The sequence below is a fragment of the Lepus europaeus genome, chromosome 15 (assembly GCF_033115175.1).
Source record: "Lepus europaeus isolate LE1 chromosome 15, mLepTim1.pri, whole genome shotgun sequence".
In the NCBI taxonomy this organism is placed as follows: Eukaryota; Metazoa; Chordata; class Mammalia; order Lagomorpha; family Leporidae; genus Lepus; species Lepus europaeus.
Genome location: NC_084841.1, coordinates 29,873,135 through 29,889,664, shown reverse-complemented (window position 1 = coordinate 29,889,664; position 16,530 = coordinate 29,873,135). Strand labels below are relative to the sequence as shown.

Sequence of the window (16,530 nt, the reverse complement as noted above, 5' to 3'; positions counted from 1 at the left end):
AGTTACAGAGAGGGAGAGACAGAAGGATAGAGATCTTCCATTCTCTGGTTCACTCCCCAAATGGCTACACCAACTGGGGCCGAGTGAGGCTGAAGCCAGGAGCCAGCAACTCCCATCTGTGTCTCCATCATGGGTCATATCAGTACTGGGGCTATCTTTTGCTTCTTTCCCAAGCACACTAACAGGGAGCTGGATCAGATGTGGATTAACCTAGAGTCGAACCAGACCTCATATTAGAGAGAAGGAGACAGACAGAGCTCCCATCCACTGGTTCATTCCCAAGTACCCATAATGGCAGGGCTGGGCCAGGTTGAAACCAGGAACCAGAAATTCGATTTGTGTCTTCTATGCAGGTGGCAGCACCCAAACTTGAGCAGTCAAATGCAACTTCCCACGATGTACCTTAGCAGGAAACTGACAGGACTAGGACTTAAACCAGGAACTCTGATAGGGGGTGCACAAGTCCCAAGTGGAATCTTAATGACTAGGCCAAACACTTGATCTTTTAAAATTATTTTATGTCAAATCTAACATAACGCAAAGTCTTTAACTGTTAACATAGATATTATTTTGGATCATAGTACATTGTTTCCCAGGAGGAACTAAAGCCCTCCTCTTTGTTATTTGAAATATAAAAAAGTATCTAATAGCTGACTTGTAGGCATATTAGGACCTTTCTGTTTGAAATATTTTATGAAGGACCAGTGTTGTGTCACAGCAGGTTAAGCCACCACCTGTGACTCCAGCATCCCATATGAGCACCAGTTCAAGTCCCAGCAGCTCCACTTCCAATCCAGCTCCCTGCTAATGTTTTTGGAAAAGCATTTTAAGAGGGAAATCTTTTATGTTGTCATTTCTAGGTGACCGATGTACAGTAGAGACATAACTTTGACTGTTATTTTTATGTGCCAGCTAAAAAAAAGCTTATCCAGTTTGGCAATGTGCTGTAAGTTGTACCTTTTCTTTCTCATTAGTGCGTTTTTATGAGGGTGTAGTGGAACTTTCTCTCACTGCTGCAGAGAAAAAAGATCCTCAGGGTCTTGGACTTCATTTCTATAAACATGGAGAACCAGAAGAAGACATAGTAGGACTTCAGGCTTTCCAAGAAAGGTGAGTTCTGAAACCTTAACAGATTGACAGCTTTATGGATACAGACTTTTGTGTGTGTAAAGTTTTGATTTTTAGTCTTAGAGAATTAATATTTCCATATAACTCTTCCAAAACGGAATTATGCTTTCATTTAAAAATAGCTTTTTGTTTTATCTGAATTCAGATTATAGTTCTTAGCCTAGGGATAAAATTGTAGTCTGATGAAAACTCTTCAGGGCATATAAATATTTTAAAAAATGCCTCTGGGGGCTGGTGCTGTGGTGCAGAGGGTGCAGTGCTGGCATCCCATGTGGGCGCTCGTCTTCCAATCCAGCTCTGCTGTGGCCTTGGAAAGCAGAAGACAGCCCAAGCGCTTGGACTCCTGCACCCATGTGGGAGACCTAGAAGAAGCTCCTGGCTCTTGGCTTCGGATCGGCTAGGCTCCTCCCATTGCAGCCTCTCACTGTCTGTAACTCTACCTCTCAAATAAATAAATAACTTTAAAAAATTTTTAAATATAAAATAAATAAATAAAAAATACATAAAATAATTAAATTTAAAAGTGCCTCTAGTTTTTAAAGACTTTAATGATGTAATCTTTTAGTAAGATCACTTTTTAGAAAACAAAACTGCCATTTTGTTTTCTCACTTCTAGTTCAGAGTAAATATTAGTATTTTACTTTAAAGGATACTTTTCAACTGTTCACAAATAACATAGATACTGTTAGGGCCAGCGCTGTGGCTCAGTGGGTTAATGCCCTGGCCTGAAGCATCGGCATCCCATATGAACACCCGTTCAAGAGCCGGCTGCTCCACTTCCCATCCAGCTCTCTGCTATGGCATGGGAAAGCAATAAAAGATGGCCCAAGTCCTTAGGCCCTTGCACCCACGTGGGAGACCCGGAAGAAGCTCCTGGCTCCTGGCTTCAGATCAGTACAGCTCTGGCCATTGCACCCAATTGGGGAGTGAACCAGCAGATGGAAGACCTCTATCTCTCTCTCTCTCTGTGTGTAACTCTGACTTTCAAATAAATAAATAACCCTTAAAAAATAAATAATAGAGATACTGTTAAAAGAAAAAAGTATATGTCAAGAAAGAAAATATATTGTGCTAATATAATCATTTTCATGATTTTACCTTTATGTTTCACCAAACAGTTCTCAGAGTTACTGGAAGAAGTACATGATTTATATTATTATTTTTAAATATTTATTCATTTATTCGAAAAGCAGAGCAACAGAGAGAGGGAAATGTAGAGACTGATCTTTGTGTGAATTCATTCTCCAGATGGACTTAATGACTCGGACTAGGCTAGGCCAAAGCTAGGATCCCCATCTAAGTGTTGCACATCAGAGGCAGGGGCCCAAGTTCTTGGTCCCCCATCTGCTGCTTTCTCAGGTGTATTATCAAGGAGCAGGATCAGAAGCAGAATAGCTGGGAGTCAAACTCTCGCCCAATGTGGGATGCTGGTGAGATGCCAGCATTCCAAGCAGCTGCTTAACCCACTGCACCCTTGCCAGCCTTGATTTGTGTTTTTTTTTTAAGATTTATATATTTATTTGAAAGGCAGAGTTACAGAGAGAGATGTCTTTCATCCACTGGTTTACTCCCCAGATGGCCACAATGGCTGCAGCTGTGCCAATCTGAAGCCAGGAGCCAGGAGCTTCTTCCAGGTCTCCCACACGGGTGCAGGAGAGCTGGATTGGAAGTGGAACAGCCGGAGGACTAGAACCGGCACCCAAATGGGATGCCAGCACTCCAGATCGTGGCCTTACCTGCTACACCACAGTGACGGCCCCTGTATTTTTTTTTTATACCAAATATACTACAGATATTCTCCACAATAGACTTCAAGTTATTTTATATTTAAATTTGACAAGGTAAATCAGCTGGTTTCTAGTTTAATAATGTAATTAACCTTTCTCTATCCTTTTTCAGATTAAACAGTTATAAATGCATTACAGACACCCTTCAAGAACTGGTAAATCAAAGTAAGGCTGCTCCTCAGTCTCCCAGTGTACCCAAAAAGCCAGGCCCCCCAGTTCTGTCGTCTGATCCCAATATGCTGAGTAATGAAGAAGCTGGACATCATGTAAGGGACACGGCATGTTTTTCTTTCTGACAGTACACTGTGTTACAAGTTCATTGTAGGAGGTTCTTAAAAGTTACCATTTCAAGATGCTTGATTTTTCTCCAGAGGTTTGTAGGGTTAAAGTGTTGTGGTGTCTAGAAACAGAGCTTTAACTATGCTAATTTTTGCTATTTTCTTTATTTTAGTTTGAACAAATGCTTAAACTGGCTCAGCGATCGAAGGATGAGCTCTTTAGTATTGCCCTTTATAACTGGCTAATACAAGCTGATCTTGCAGATAAGCTGCTACAGGTAGGAAATATTTTTATTACAGTACAATTTATGTTTTTAAATCACATAATGCAATAATCTAAGCACATTTTTTACAGTTACAGGAAATTCAGGTTTTTGCCCTGTGCCTACCTTTAAAAATTAAAAGAAAACTAAGTAATGCAGTATCCTTTCTGAGGGGCAGAGTTGACTGTTGCTCCAATTTTCTTATTATCTGGAGGCTGGTTAGGTTAATTTCTATTTTGGGGTACAAATCACTGAATTGACTATTAGGAGACTTCACACATGACATTTTACTGTTGTGTCCGTGATCCTCAGTCTATAAAATGAATACATAGCATTTGCTAATTTCAAGGTTGCCTTTGCACAGAAATAGTTGTGTCATCAAAGTTTATTAGAATATTTATAATAAGGTAAATTTTTATCAATCTAAAGGAACTGTTAAACTCTTCCTTTTAACTTGTAGTGAAACAGAAACATGTGCGAGAAAAATTGCCCCTTTTTTTATCTGTTAATGTTGAATTCTAATTTTGTTTGTTTTCATGAAACAAGGCACAATTATAGTTGTCTTAAAATACTATATTGTCTACTTACAAATGAGAAAATGGTCAGAACATTTGTCTGAGCAACTCTACAATTTCCAGATCGCTTCTCCATTTCTGGAGCCACATCTAGCTCGAATGGCCAAAGTTGATCAAAACAAAGTCTGTTACATGGATTTACTCTGGAGATATTATGAGAAAAACAGAAGTTTTAGTAGTGCTGCCCGTGTCCTGTCCAAGTTGGCTGACATGCACAGGTATGCTATAATATTCTCTTTGGGAAGAACGTTTGAAGACTGGATCCTATATGGTTACATCTGGATTTCTGAAATAAAACCTCATGCATGTTATATATACATTGGTAGAATTTTTATGTTTTTACTGAGATTTACCTAATGTTTCCAGCTCTTAACAAACTTTTGCAGCCGGCGCCGTGGCTTAACAGGCTAATCCTCCGCCTTGTGGCGCCGGCACACTGGGTTCTAGTCTCAGTCGGGGTGCCGGATTCTATCCCGGTTGCCCCTCTTCCAGGCCAGCTCTCTGCTATGGCCCGGGAGGGCAGTGGAGGATGGCCTGAGTGCTTGGGCCCTGCACCCACATGGGAGACCAGGAGAAGCACCTGACTCCTGGCTTCAGATCAGCGAGATGCACCGGCCGCAGAGGCCATTGGAGGGTGAACCAATGGCAAAAGGAAGACCTTTCTCTCTGTGTCTCTCTCACTATCCACTCTGCCTGTCAAAAAAACGAAAACAAACAAAAAAAAACTTTTGCTTTTAATAATGTGTCAGGGGCCAAGTGCCGTGGCTCACTTGGTTAATCCTCCACCTGCGGTGCCGGCATCCCATATGGGCACCGGGTTCTAGTCCCAGCTGCTCCACTTCCAGTCCAGCTCTCTGCTGTGGCCTGGGAAGGCAGTGGAGGATGGCCCAAGTGCTTGGGCCCCTGTACCCACATAGGAGACCAAGAGGAAGTACCTGGCTTCTGGCTTTGGATCGGCGCAACGCCGGCTGTAGCGGCCATTTGGGGAATGACCCAATGGAAGGAATACCTTTCTCTCTGTCTCTCTCTGCAAAATAAAACTCTACCTGCAAAATAAATAAATAAATACATTTTTTAAAAAATAATGTGCCGGAGGTATCAAAAGTATATTCATAAGACCCTCTTTATTCAGACTACCTTCTGAATCTTTTTTTTTTATTTTAATTTTTATTTAAAAGCCATAGAGAGATTTTTCCATCTGCTATTTCGCTCCTCAAAAGCCTACAACAGCCAGGGCAGAGCCAGGCTGAAGCCAGGGGCTCAGAGCATAATCTGAGTCAGCCCGCAGATGTATTTTGAGCACTACTGATGTTTAAAATATGCAGGATTAGATAAGTGAATAGGTGACTTAAGGTGCTAGACAGTAAAAAAGAGGTAATGTAGTAGAAAGTATCCAGGGAATTGGGAGTTGCTTTGGTTAGGAGTTGCCAGAAAAGACCTGAGAAAAACTGTCACTTAAATTGAGACTAGAATAAGTAAGCAACTATGTATAGAAATGGAGGAAAAAAGACTTAAGCACAGTAAGAATGGTGGGTGCTATGGTACTACAATATACAAGTTTGTAGTGTTTTGTGCACGAAAGAGAAAGCCAATGAGGTTGGAGATAGTGAAAGAGCGAGTGCAAGAAATGAGGTTTTGGGATGCTGGAGGCAATTAGAGAGTTTTGAGAAAGTGTGTGGGGCAGGTGTTTGGCCTAGTGGTTAAGACACCTGCGTCCCATACCAGAGTACTTGGATTTGATCCCTGATATGCATCTCCTGATGCCAGCTTCCTGCTAATGTGGAGCCTGTAGGCAGCAGTAATGCATCAACTAGTTGGTTGGTCCCTGCCACCCATGTGGATGATTCAGACTGAGTTCCTAGCCCCGGCTTCAAGTTGGCCCAGTTCTGGCCATTGTAGGCATTTGAAGAGTAAACTAGCTGACAAGAGCCCTCTCTGTCTCTGCCTCTTAATTAAATAAGTAGTTTTTTTAGAGCAATGACATAATTTGATTTTTGTTTTTAAGTGGTTACTCTAGATGCTGTGTGAAAGATGAAATGTAATAGAGGCCATATTAAGGTACAGAAATGAGTATGTAGAGTAATAAAAATTTTCCTTAACTTTTTCTTAGAAGCATCTTAGTTTTATTATACTTAACTAAAGTTTTAAGATAGGAAGTTACTTTACATATAAACAAAAAATTACTTTGTTTAAAATTGCACAACACTCTTATTAGAAATGCAAGATGTTTAGATTTATTTGAAAATAAATGGTAATTTTTCAAGTTTCAATTTATTTGGTTTAAAATAATGTATCCTACTGACATTTCTTTCTTCAGCGCTTAAGAAATCATGTAAAAATAAGGGATTTTCTCTCCTAGCACAGAAATTTCACTTCAGCAGCGGCTGGAATACATCGCTCGAGCCATTCTCAGTGCCAAAAGCTCCACTGCCATCTCCTCCATAGCTGCGGATGGCGAATTCCTTCATGAATTAGAGGAGAAGATGGAGGCAAGTGCTAAAGATGTGCAAGCTCTGTACCCAGAGAGCAGCGGCCACATAGTTACTCTATTCTCCTTTCTTTCCCTAATAAAAATAGGTCTGTAGAGGTCATTATTATTAATTTCCTTCTACATATTTTTATTTCTTTTCACCTTTAGAAATGTCTTAAAGAGATTTTAAGGATTAGCACTTAAATCATTAGCACTGAAGATTTTGTTATAATTTAGAAAATATTTTCCAGCATTTCTAAATATTTTTTCCATATTTTCCATCAGTAGATTGCTCATGCATTCTGGAAGCTGTTAAGTAGATTATGAAGTAGAGTAGGCTGAACTTAAACTAAGAGACTCAAAAATAGTATAATGGCTTAAATACAGAAGCTTATTGCTCATTTACACAAATGCACAGTGGGTGTTCCTGATTAGCAGGTATCTTTCCTCTACATGATTGGTTTAGTGACACAAATGCCATTTTCTGGTTCCCTAGAATCTTTGCTGTATTTTTTCCAGGAAGGAGGGGAAAAAAGCACATGTGAGGAGCACATTCACTTTTTTTTTTTTTTTTAAGATTTATTTTATTTATTTGAAAGACAGTTACAGAGAGAGGTAGAGACAAAGAGTGATATCTTCATCCTCTGGGTCACTCCCCAGATGGCCACAACAGCCAGAACTGTGCCGATCCAAAGCCAGGAGCCAGGAGCTTCTTCCCAGTCTCCCACATGGGTGCAGGGGCCCAAGTACAAGGCTATCTTCTACTGCTTTCCCAGGCCATAGCAGAGAGCTGGATTGGAAGAGGAGCAGCAGGGACTAGAACTGGTGCCCATATGGGATGCCGGCGCTTCAGGCCAGGGCTTTAACCCACTGTGCCACAGTACCAGCCCCAGCACATTCACTCTTAAAAACCACAGCTCTGAATTTACTTAGTTTTCTTTCACTCACATTCCATTGAAGAGAACTTAGTCGTGTGTATATTATTTTAGCAAACCTTTAATCAGATGTTAGGAGTCATCCCTTCAAGTACCTGCTAATTTATCACAAAGAAATTACTTTGTCCTATTTTCTGCCCAAACTAGGTTGCTAGGATCCAACTTCAGATACAAGAGACTCTACAAAGGCAATATTCCCATCATTCTTCTGTGCAGGATGCAGTTTCTCAGTTGGATTCTGAGCTAATGGACATAACTAAGGTAATGAAAAAGCAAGTGGAATTCTTTTAATGATGTCTTTTTTAAAAAAAGATTATTTATTTATTTGAAAGTCAGAATTACACAGAGAAGGAGAGACAGAGAGCGAGAGAGAGAGAGAGGTCTTCCATCTGCTGGTTCACTCCCCAGTTGTCCGCATTGGCCAGAGCTGTGCCAGTCCGAAGCCAGGAGCTTCTTCCTGGTCTCCCATGCAGGTGCAGGGGCCCAAGGACTTGGGCCATCTTCTACTGCTTTCCCAGGCCATAGCAGAGAGCTGGATCGGAAGTGGAGCAGCCAGGACTCAAACCGGCACTCATATGGGATGCCAGCACTGCAGGTGGTAGCTTTACCTGCTATGCCACAGCACTGGCCCGAATGATATCTTAATTTATAGAGATACCTTGTTTATTTTGCAGTGTGCTTTGCATTTCATGAGAAAGATTAACCTAGTACTATAAAATAAGATAAGCCATGCTTGGCAGTTTGCTGCTGGGCTAACAGATCACCAGTGTTGCATCTCACTCCAGCAAAGACTAAGCTTCTTCTTCCAGTCCAGTAGATTTGAAGTACCTTTCAGCCTCACTTGAGAGCTGTGGAAAATCAGCTTGCTTCTCACCTTAGTAAAAGCAGCTTGTCTTTACTTAACTCTCCAAACCTCTGCCTGTACCACTCTGAGCAGTTCTTTCCCCTTCATTTCCAAGTACCTGGGAACACCTTGAAATTTGTCAGTATTCCTGATTCTTCAACCTCTAGTTTAGACACCAGTAACTCTAAAAGAAATGTCATTGTAACATCTCCCCTCCAACCAAGAAAAAAAAATGACACATAGTCAAAATCTATCTGAATGTATTTATCACACATTCACTCTTTTTTTTTTTTTTTTTTTTTAAGATTTGATATTTGTTTAAAGGCAGAGTGACACAGATCTTCCATTCACTTGTTCACTCTCCAGATGCATCAATGAGGGCTGGGCCAGGCCTAATCCAGGAGCCAGGAACCCCAGCTGAGTCTCTTGTGTGGGTGACGGGCCCAAATACATGATTGGTCATTGACTGCCTCCCAGGCACGTTTACAGGAAGCTGGAAGGGAAGCCCCAAGTATCCTGGAGTCAGACCAGGCACTCCCATACAAGATGTGGGTGTCCAGAGCAGCAGCTTTACTAGCTGCACCACAGCGCCCACCCCTACCCACCATCCTTCATCTGGAGTTATGGCTTACTACATTAAGTTACTATATCTTCGTGTCATATTCTAGGAACTTTAAATATTTGGTTATCTTTAATTTCCTTTTTGAAAAAAATATTTTGTTGAGAGAGTGCCTGCTCATCTGCAGGTTCATTTCCCAAATGCATGCTACATCTGGGACTGGGGCTGGACATGGGCCAGGCCAAAGCCAAGAGCTGGGAATTCAGTTTACATCTCCTAAACGGGTAGCAGAAACCCAACTACGGGATCCATCACCTGCTCCCTCCCATGATGCACTTCCGCAAGAAAGTGGATTCAGAAGTGGAGCCGGCACATGAACCTAGGCACTCCAGAACGGATACAAGTATCCCAACCAGTGTCTGAACTGCTAGGCCAGATTGATGCCCCTGGTTACCTGTAATTTTCAAGGAGGATTCCATTATTAATCTCTGAACGTTGACCTCTTGTTGAATGTTTAATTTCGGAATTTTCTCCCACAGCTTTATGGAGAATTTGCCGACCCGTTTAAACTTGCAGAGTGTAAACTTGCAATAATTCATTGTGCTGGTTATTCAGACCCTATATTGGTGCAGACGCTTTGGCAGGATATAGTAGAGAAAGGTGAGTGTTTGGTGATACACGTATTAACATTCATTACTTAGTGACTCAATACAGGAACACAAACTGCTAGTAGGGAATATATGTAAAATTCATGAAAATCATCTTTGTCTAAGCAGAGAGTAAATGTAGGGCATCTGTGTATGCTAGGGGTAATTGTACATGAATATTTAGGAGGATGCTCAGTGAAGAGGATGTGTCATTTTTATGATTTGTGCTGCCTGGTAAAGGATACGGAAACATCTTCCTCAAAATCTCATAAGCAGTAGCACGATAAGACGAGAGTGTATCAGACACTAGCAGAAACAGAAGATGTTAACTATGTGGCTTAGAATACCAATTCTAAAGTATTTTGAACATCAAAGAAAAATTAAATAGCCTGTGTATTACAAGTAATTTAGGTTTCTAATGATGCCTCTTTCTTACAGAACTGAATGATAGCGTAACGTTGAGCTCCCCAGACAGAATGCATGCACTTAGCCTCAAGATTGTCCTCCTTGGCAAGATTTATGCTGGCACTCCTCGTTTCTTTCCTTTAGGTAAGCAGTAACTTTAGATGCTGACATGTTTTATTTTGTTCTGATGGTTTTCTTCAAAGATAAGGAACAATAAATATCATCAGAGTGAATTCATTGCTATTTATCTTAGCAGTTTAATTCTACCTTTCCAGAAAGACCTCCAAAGAATAGCAGAATTTATTAATGAATAGTTTAGTATGAAACTCTCTTTTGAGTAAATTTCCATGTTTGCATATTGTGCTGACAGTAAGTGATTATATTGTTGGTAGTTGTATACAGGCTTGTGAAGAGAAAAAGAAAAATGGCTGATGATTTTGTGCCTGGATAATCTCATTGATTCCATCCATCATTCTTTATCACATGGAGGGCATAGTTTTCTCTGAAATAGAAAAAAGTTGCATTAAAATATTAATTACTTGAACCTCTTTCTTAACCAAATATGCTGACTATAATTATTAAGTAGCTTACCTTTTATGAGGCCTTTGCTAATCTAGGATGTTTTCCTCAGTTGTAAAACAAAGAAAGCAACATAGGTCCATGTAAAGTAGAATATTAAGTAAGTACTTTGTATTCCGAAAAATATGGAGAAACATAAGAATTTTCTACAGGATGGCGCCACGGCTCACTAGGCTAATCCTCTGCCTGCGGCGCCAGCACCCCGGGTTCTAGTCCTGGCTGGGGCTCCGGTCCTGTCCGAATTGCTCCTTTTCCAGTCCGGCTCTCTGCTGTGACCCAAGAGTGCAGTGGAGGATGGTCCAGATTCTTGGGCCCTGCACCCACATGGGAGACCAGGAGGAGGCACCTGGCACCTGGCTCCTGGCTTCGGATCGGCGCAGCACGCCGGCTACAACGTGCCAGCTGTGGCGGCCACTTAGGGAGTGAACCAACGGCAAAGGAAGACCTTTCTCTCTGTCTCTCTCTCTCTCACTAACTCTGCCTGTCAAAAAAAAAAAAGAAAAGAAAAAGAATTTTCTACAATATAACATTATTTGATCTTATTTAGTTAGTTGACACCAGTGGAGACAGAGAGCTCAAATCCTCTGGCTCAGTCTCCAGATACCTGAAATGGCCTGGGCTGCAGTGGCCCTGGGCCAAAACCAGGAGCTAGAAACTCAATCTAATTTTCCCACATGGATGACAGGAACCCAATTAACTGAGCTATGCTGCCCCTAAAGCCTGCATTTGCCAGAAGTTTTCAGGAATAGAACCTGTTATCAAAGCGAAGCAACCTGATGGGAATTTGGGTGTCTTACATGACATTCTCACCAGTGGACCAAATGCCATCCCTGGATTACTTTTTTTTTGAATGAACATTCAACCTTCTTGACAGACCATTTATGACTTTTAAGGCTGTTTTCTTGTATGTAATAAAAAAAATAAAGCCACATAATCATATCCTTTTTTCTTGTAGATTCAATATTAAAACTGCGTGCTTTCCATGCCATTTCATTAATCAGAAAAATAAAATAGCATATACATATGTGTGCACACATATATATAAATGTTTATATGAATACTTATGAATCAGTACTTTGATTTCTTTTTTTAAGATTTATTTATTTATTTGAAAAGTGGAGAGACAAAGATCCTCCATCTTCTGGTTCACTCCCCAAATGGTCCAATGGCTGGGGCTGCACCAGACCAAAGCCAGGAGCCAGGAGCTTCGTATGGGTCTCTCATGTGAGTTCAGGGACCCAAGTTCTTGGGCCATCTTCCACTGGTTTCCCAGGCTCATTAGTGTGGAGCATCTAGGTCTAAACCACTGCACATATAGGATGCATGCCCCTCTCTTTTTTTATAAATACCATATTGTACATGATACCTTTGTAGGATATTTTTGCTTTGATTTATATTATTTTTTGAACCCAATAAAATTCAGAGAAAATGAACCCTTCCCTTTTCTATCTCTCAAAGGCAGACAAACTCCAGGGGACTTCAAACTGGATTAGAGCTTAAAGTTTTTAGAATTCCTGTTGCCTGTCTCCAAGCCCTTGAATGATAAATTCTGCAGATGACAGTTTGATAGCAGTTTTTTCAGTGATTCCAGGCTCCTAGCCTAGCACTGGATGAAAGATCTCTCACTCTCTTTCCCTCTCTCTGTGTAGCTCTTTCAAATATATAAATAAATCTTTATAAATAAGTAAATAAACTTCAAAGTACTAAGAAATTATCAAGTAGGCATCTGGCACACCCAGTTAATCCACTGTTTGGGATACCAGCATCATGTATCAAAGTGCATGGGTCAACTCCTGGCCACTCTGCATCCTATCTAGCTTCCTGCTAATGCATGTCCTGGGAGACAATAGACGGTAACTCAAGCACTAAAGTCCCTATCACCCATATGGAAGACCTAAATGAAGTTTCAGCCTTCTGGCTTCAGCGGTGCAGCCCTGCATGTTGTAGGCATTTGGGGAGTGAAACAATGGATAGAAGATCTATTTCTCTACCTTTCAAGTAAATAAACACTTAAAACAACAAGGAAATTTGTCAGTGACAGCACCAGCATTGTAGCATAACAGGTAAAGCTGTCACCTGTGGCACTGTCATACCATCTGGGCACCCAGACCCAGCTGTTCCACTCCCCATCCAGCTCCCTATTAGTGTTCCTGGGAAAGCAGCAGAAGATGGCCCATGTGCTTTGGCTCCTGCACCCATGTGGGAGATGTAGAAGAAGCTCCTGACTACTGACTTCAGCCTGGTCCAGCCATGGTCATTCTGCCTTCTAGGGAATGAGCCAGCAGATGAAAGATCTCTATATATCTCTGTTTCTTCTTTTCTCTGTTTAACTTTGACTGCTTTTTTTTTTTTTTTAAAGATTTATTTATTTATTTGAAAGTCAGAGCTACACAGAGAGAGAGGCAGAGAGAGAGAGAGAGAGAGGTCTTCCATCCGATGGTTCACTCCCCAGATGGCCGCAACGGCCTGAGCTGGCCTGATCAGGAGCCAGGAGCTCCTCCAGGTCTCCCATCCTCCACTGCTTTCCCAGGCCATAGCAGGGAGCTGGATTGGAAGTGGAGCAGCCAGGTCTCGAAACAGCGCCGTATGGGATGCCAGCGCTGCAGGCCAGGGTGTTAACCTGCTGTGCCACAGCACCAGCCGCTAACTTTGACTTTCAAATAAATATTTTTAAAAGGAAATTATCAATAACTACTGTCCAGGAGTGGGATGCTGAGGTAGAGAGAGAGGTCTTCCATCTGCTGGTTCGCTCCCCAAATGTTTACAATGGCCAGAGCTGGGCCGATCCGAAGCCAGGAGCCTAGAGCTTCTAGGTCTCTCATATTGGTGCAAGGACCCAAGGACTTGGGCCGTCTTCTACTGCTTTTGTGGGCCATAGCAGGGAGTTGGGTCAGAAGTGAAGCAGCCAGGACATGAACCGGTGCCAGTAAGGGGTGCCAGCACTACAGGCAGCAACCTGACCCACTACACCACAGCGCTGGCCCCCATCTCTGTTTTCTAGTCTTTTTTTTTTTCTGGTACCTTTGTGTATTTTCTTTTTTTGTTTTCCTTTAAGAGTTACTTATTTGAGAGAAAGAGTTATGGAGAGTGAGAAACAGAGGGATCTTCTGTCTGTTAGTTCACTCCCCAAATGGCCACAACGTGCAGAGCTGGGTTAGGCTGAAGCCAGGGGCCTGGAACACCATCCAGGTCTCCCATATGGGTAGCAGAGGTCCAAACACTTGGGTCATCCTCTCCTGCTCTCTCAGGCACATTAGCAGTGTAGTGAAATGGAAGTAGAAGAGCTACAACTCAAGCCAGTGCTCATATGAGCATATGGAATGCCACTATTGCAGGCTGTGGCCTAACCCACTGTGCCACTACACCAGCTCTTCTATGTTTTCTAAGTTCTCCAAAATATTTTAGGTATTTTTTTTTTAAGATTTTATTTATTTATTTGAGAGGCAGTGTTATAGAGAGAGGAAGAGACAGAAAGGTCTTGCATCCACTGGTTCACTCCCCAAATGGCCCCAACTGCCAGAGGTGGGCGATCAGAAGCCAGAAGCTTCTTCTGGGCCTCCTATGTGGGTACAGGGGCCCAAACACTTGGACTGTCCTCTGCTGCTTTCCTGGGCTATAGCAGAGAGCTGGATTAGAAGAGGAGCAGCTGGGATGTGAATCCATGTCCATGTGGGATGCCAGTACGGCAGGCAAAGGCTTAGCCCGCTATGGTACAGTACCGGTCCCGAAATATTGTAGATTTTTACACTGAAAAAATGTTGTACTTATTTTGGCCAGTGCTGCGGCTCAACAGGCTAATCCTCCGCCTTGCGGCGCCAGCATACCAGGTTCTAGTCCCGGTTGGGGCACCGGATTCTGTCCCGGTTGCCCCTCTTCCAGGCCAGCTCTCTGCTATGGCCCGGGAAGGCAGTGGGGGATGGCCCAAGTGCTTGGGCCCTGCACCCCATGGGAGACCAGGAGAAGCACCTGGCTCCTGCCTTTGGATCAGCACTCTGTGCCGGCTGCAGCGCGCTGGCCACAGCAACCATTGGAGGGTGAACCAACGGCAAAAGGAAGACCTTTCTGTCTCTCTCACTGTCCACTCTGCCTGTCAAATAAATAAATAAATAAATAAATGCTGTACTTATTTATTTGAAAGGCTGAGATAAAAACAGAGAACTTCAGTCCACTGGTTACTCCCACATCAGCCAGGCCTGTGCCAGAACTGGAAGCCAGGTCTACCACACTGGTGGCAGAACCTAATTAATTGAGCCAGCACAGCTGCCTCCCAGGATCTGCATTAGCAAGATGCTGGAGTCAGGAGTCAAAGACAGATATCACACAGGCTCTACTATGGGACATGGGCATCTGAACAGCTATGCCAAACGTCTTCTCCACAACAAGTGTACAATTTAATGGTTTTAACATGTTTACAGAGTTGTGCAACCTTCATGATATGACTTTATCCTTGTCCTCATTAGTAGTTACTTTTTTTCTAAGATTTATTTATTTCCTTGAAAGACAGACTTCCAGAGAGGGAAAGACAGAGAGAAAGGTCTTCCATCCACTGGTTTACTCCCCAAATGGCCACAGTGGCGGAGCTGTGTTGATGCGATGGCAGGAGCCAGGAGCTTCCTTAGGGTCTCCCATGAAGGTGCAGGGGTCCAAGCACTTGTGACATCTTCTGCTCCTTTCCCAGGCCATTAGCAGGAAGCTGGATCAGATGTGGAGCAGCCGGGACTTGAACTGGCACCCATATGGGATGCTGGCGCTGCAGGTGGAGGCTTAGCCTACTATGCCACAGCACCAGCCCCTAGTTGTTACTTCTCATCTCTTCCCACCATTAAGCCCTAGACAACTACTACTGTACTTTCTCTAGATTTTCTGGTTTCTGGTGTATATCTCTCATTAAGCAATTTTTTATAATTGTTTCTTTTTTTTTTTGGAAGACATTTTATTCCTTTTCTTTTTTTTTTTTTTTTTTTTTTTTTTTTTTTTTTTTGACAGAGAGAGACAGAGAGAAAGCATTTCCTTCCGTTGGTTCACTCCCCAAATGGCCACTACAGCCAGTGCTGTGCTGAAGCCTGGAGCCAGGTGCTTCTTCCTGGTCTCCCATGCAGGTGCAGGGGCCCAAGCAGTTAGGCCATCCTCCACTGCCCTCCCAGGCCACAGCAGAGAGCTGGACTGGAAGAGGAGCAACTGGGACCAGAACCCGGCACCCATATGGGATGCCAGTGCTGCAGGCAGAGGATTAGCCAAGTGAGCCACGGCGCTGGCCCCTGTAATGTTTTCTAAGTAGGTTTCACCCTATAGACTACTTAGTTAGGATTAAGACTTTCCGTTTAGGATCAACAGTTAAGAAAGGCCACTTTGTGGCATAATGGGTAAAGACGCTGTCTACGATGTCAGCATCCTATTTGGGCTTCAGTTCATGTCTTTCCTCCTCTTTTTGTGACTCTGACTTTCAGGAAAAAAAAATAGAACCCTAATTTCTGATCTGCTTCCCTCTCCAGATTTCATAGTACAGTTCTTAGAGCAGCAAGTATGTACTTTGAACTGGGATGTGGGCTTCGTAATACAGACGATGAATGAAATTGGAGTGCCATTACCTCGACTACTAGAAGTTTATGATCAGTTGTTCAAATCACGGGTAAGGAAAATATTAAGCAAAACAATTATTTTCTTTAATTAAAGTAACTTTCTAGATAGAGTCAGATGTTTTGGTTGCATGTTTATATCTATGTTGTCACTTAATCTAATATAGTTGTAATAGAAATTTTTTTCATTGTTTGAGTATTCAAAATTATACACCAGACTTTTAAAACTGATAATGAAAGTTGCATTGTTGTATATCAAGATTAAAATGAATTTTTTAATAACAATAAACATAATTATATGTATTTTTTTCTTGGAATAGCTTAACTGGGTGTGGAAAAACATATGACATTAAAAATTATCATTTTCTTTTCTTTTTTTAAAGATTTATTTATTTTAAAGGTAGAGTTGCAGAGGCAGAGCGAGAAAAAGTCTTCCATCCACTGGTTCACTCCTCCAAATGGCCGCATTGGCCAGAGCTAGGCT

The 16,530-nt window shown here is 42.2% G+C and overlaps 1 protein-coding gene across 1 annotated transcript in view; it reads left to right on the top strand.

Annotated features, from left to right (window-relative positions):
* Window positions 1-16,530, top strand: part of NUP155 (nucleoporin 155) — a 76,462-nt gene that overhangs the window by 52,606 nt on the left and 7,326 nt on the right. The window contains exons 25-33 of the mRNA XM_062211711.1: window positions 975-1,110; window positions 3,028-3,181; window positions 3,367-3,471; window positions 4,095-4,249; window positions 6,391-6,520; window positions 7,584-7,697; window positions 9,379-9,499; window positions 9,925-10,035; window positions 15,963-16,099. Coding sequence (XP_062067695.1) covers window positions 975-1,110; window positions 3,028-3,181; window positions 3,367-3,471; window positions 4,095-4,249; window positions 6,391-6,520; window positions 7,584-7,697; window positions 9,379-9,499; window positions 9,925-10,035; window positions 15,963-16,099 — 1,163 coding nt within the window. The remainder of the gene's footprint in view (window positions 1-974; window positions 1,111-3,027; window positions 3,182-3,366; window positions 3,472-4,094; window positions 4,250-6,390; window positions 6,521-7,583; window positions 7,698-9,378; window positions 9,500-9,924; window positions 10,036-15,962; window positions 16,100-16,530) is intronic.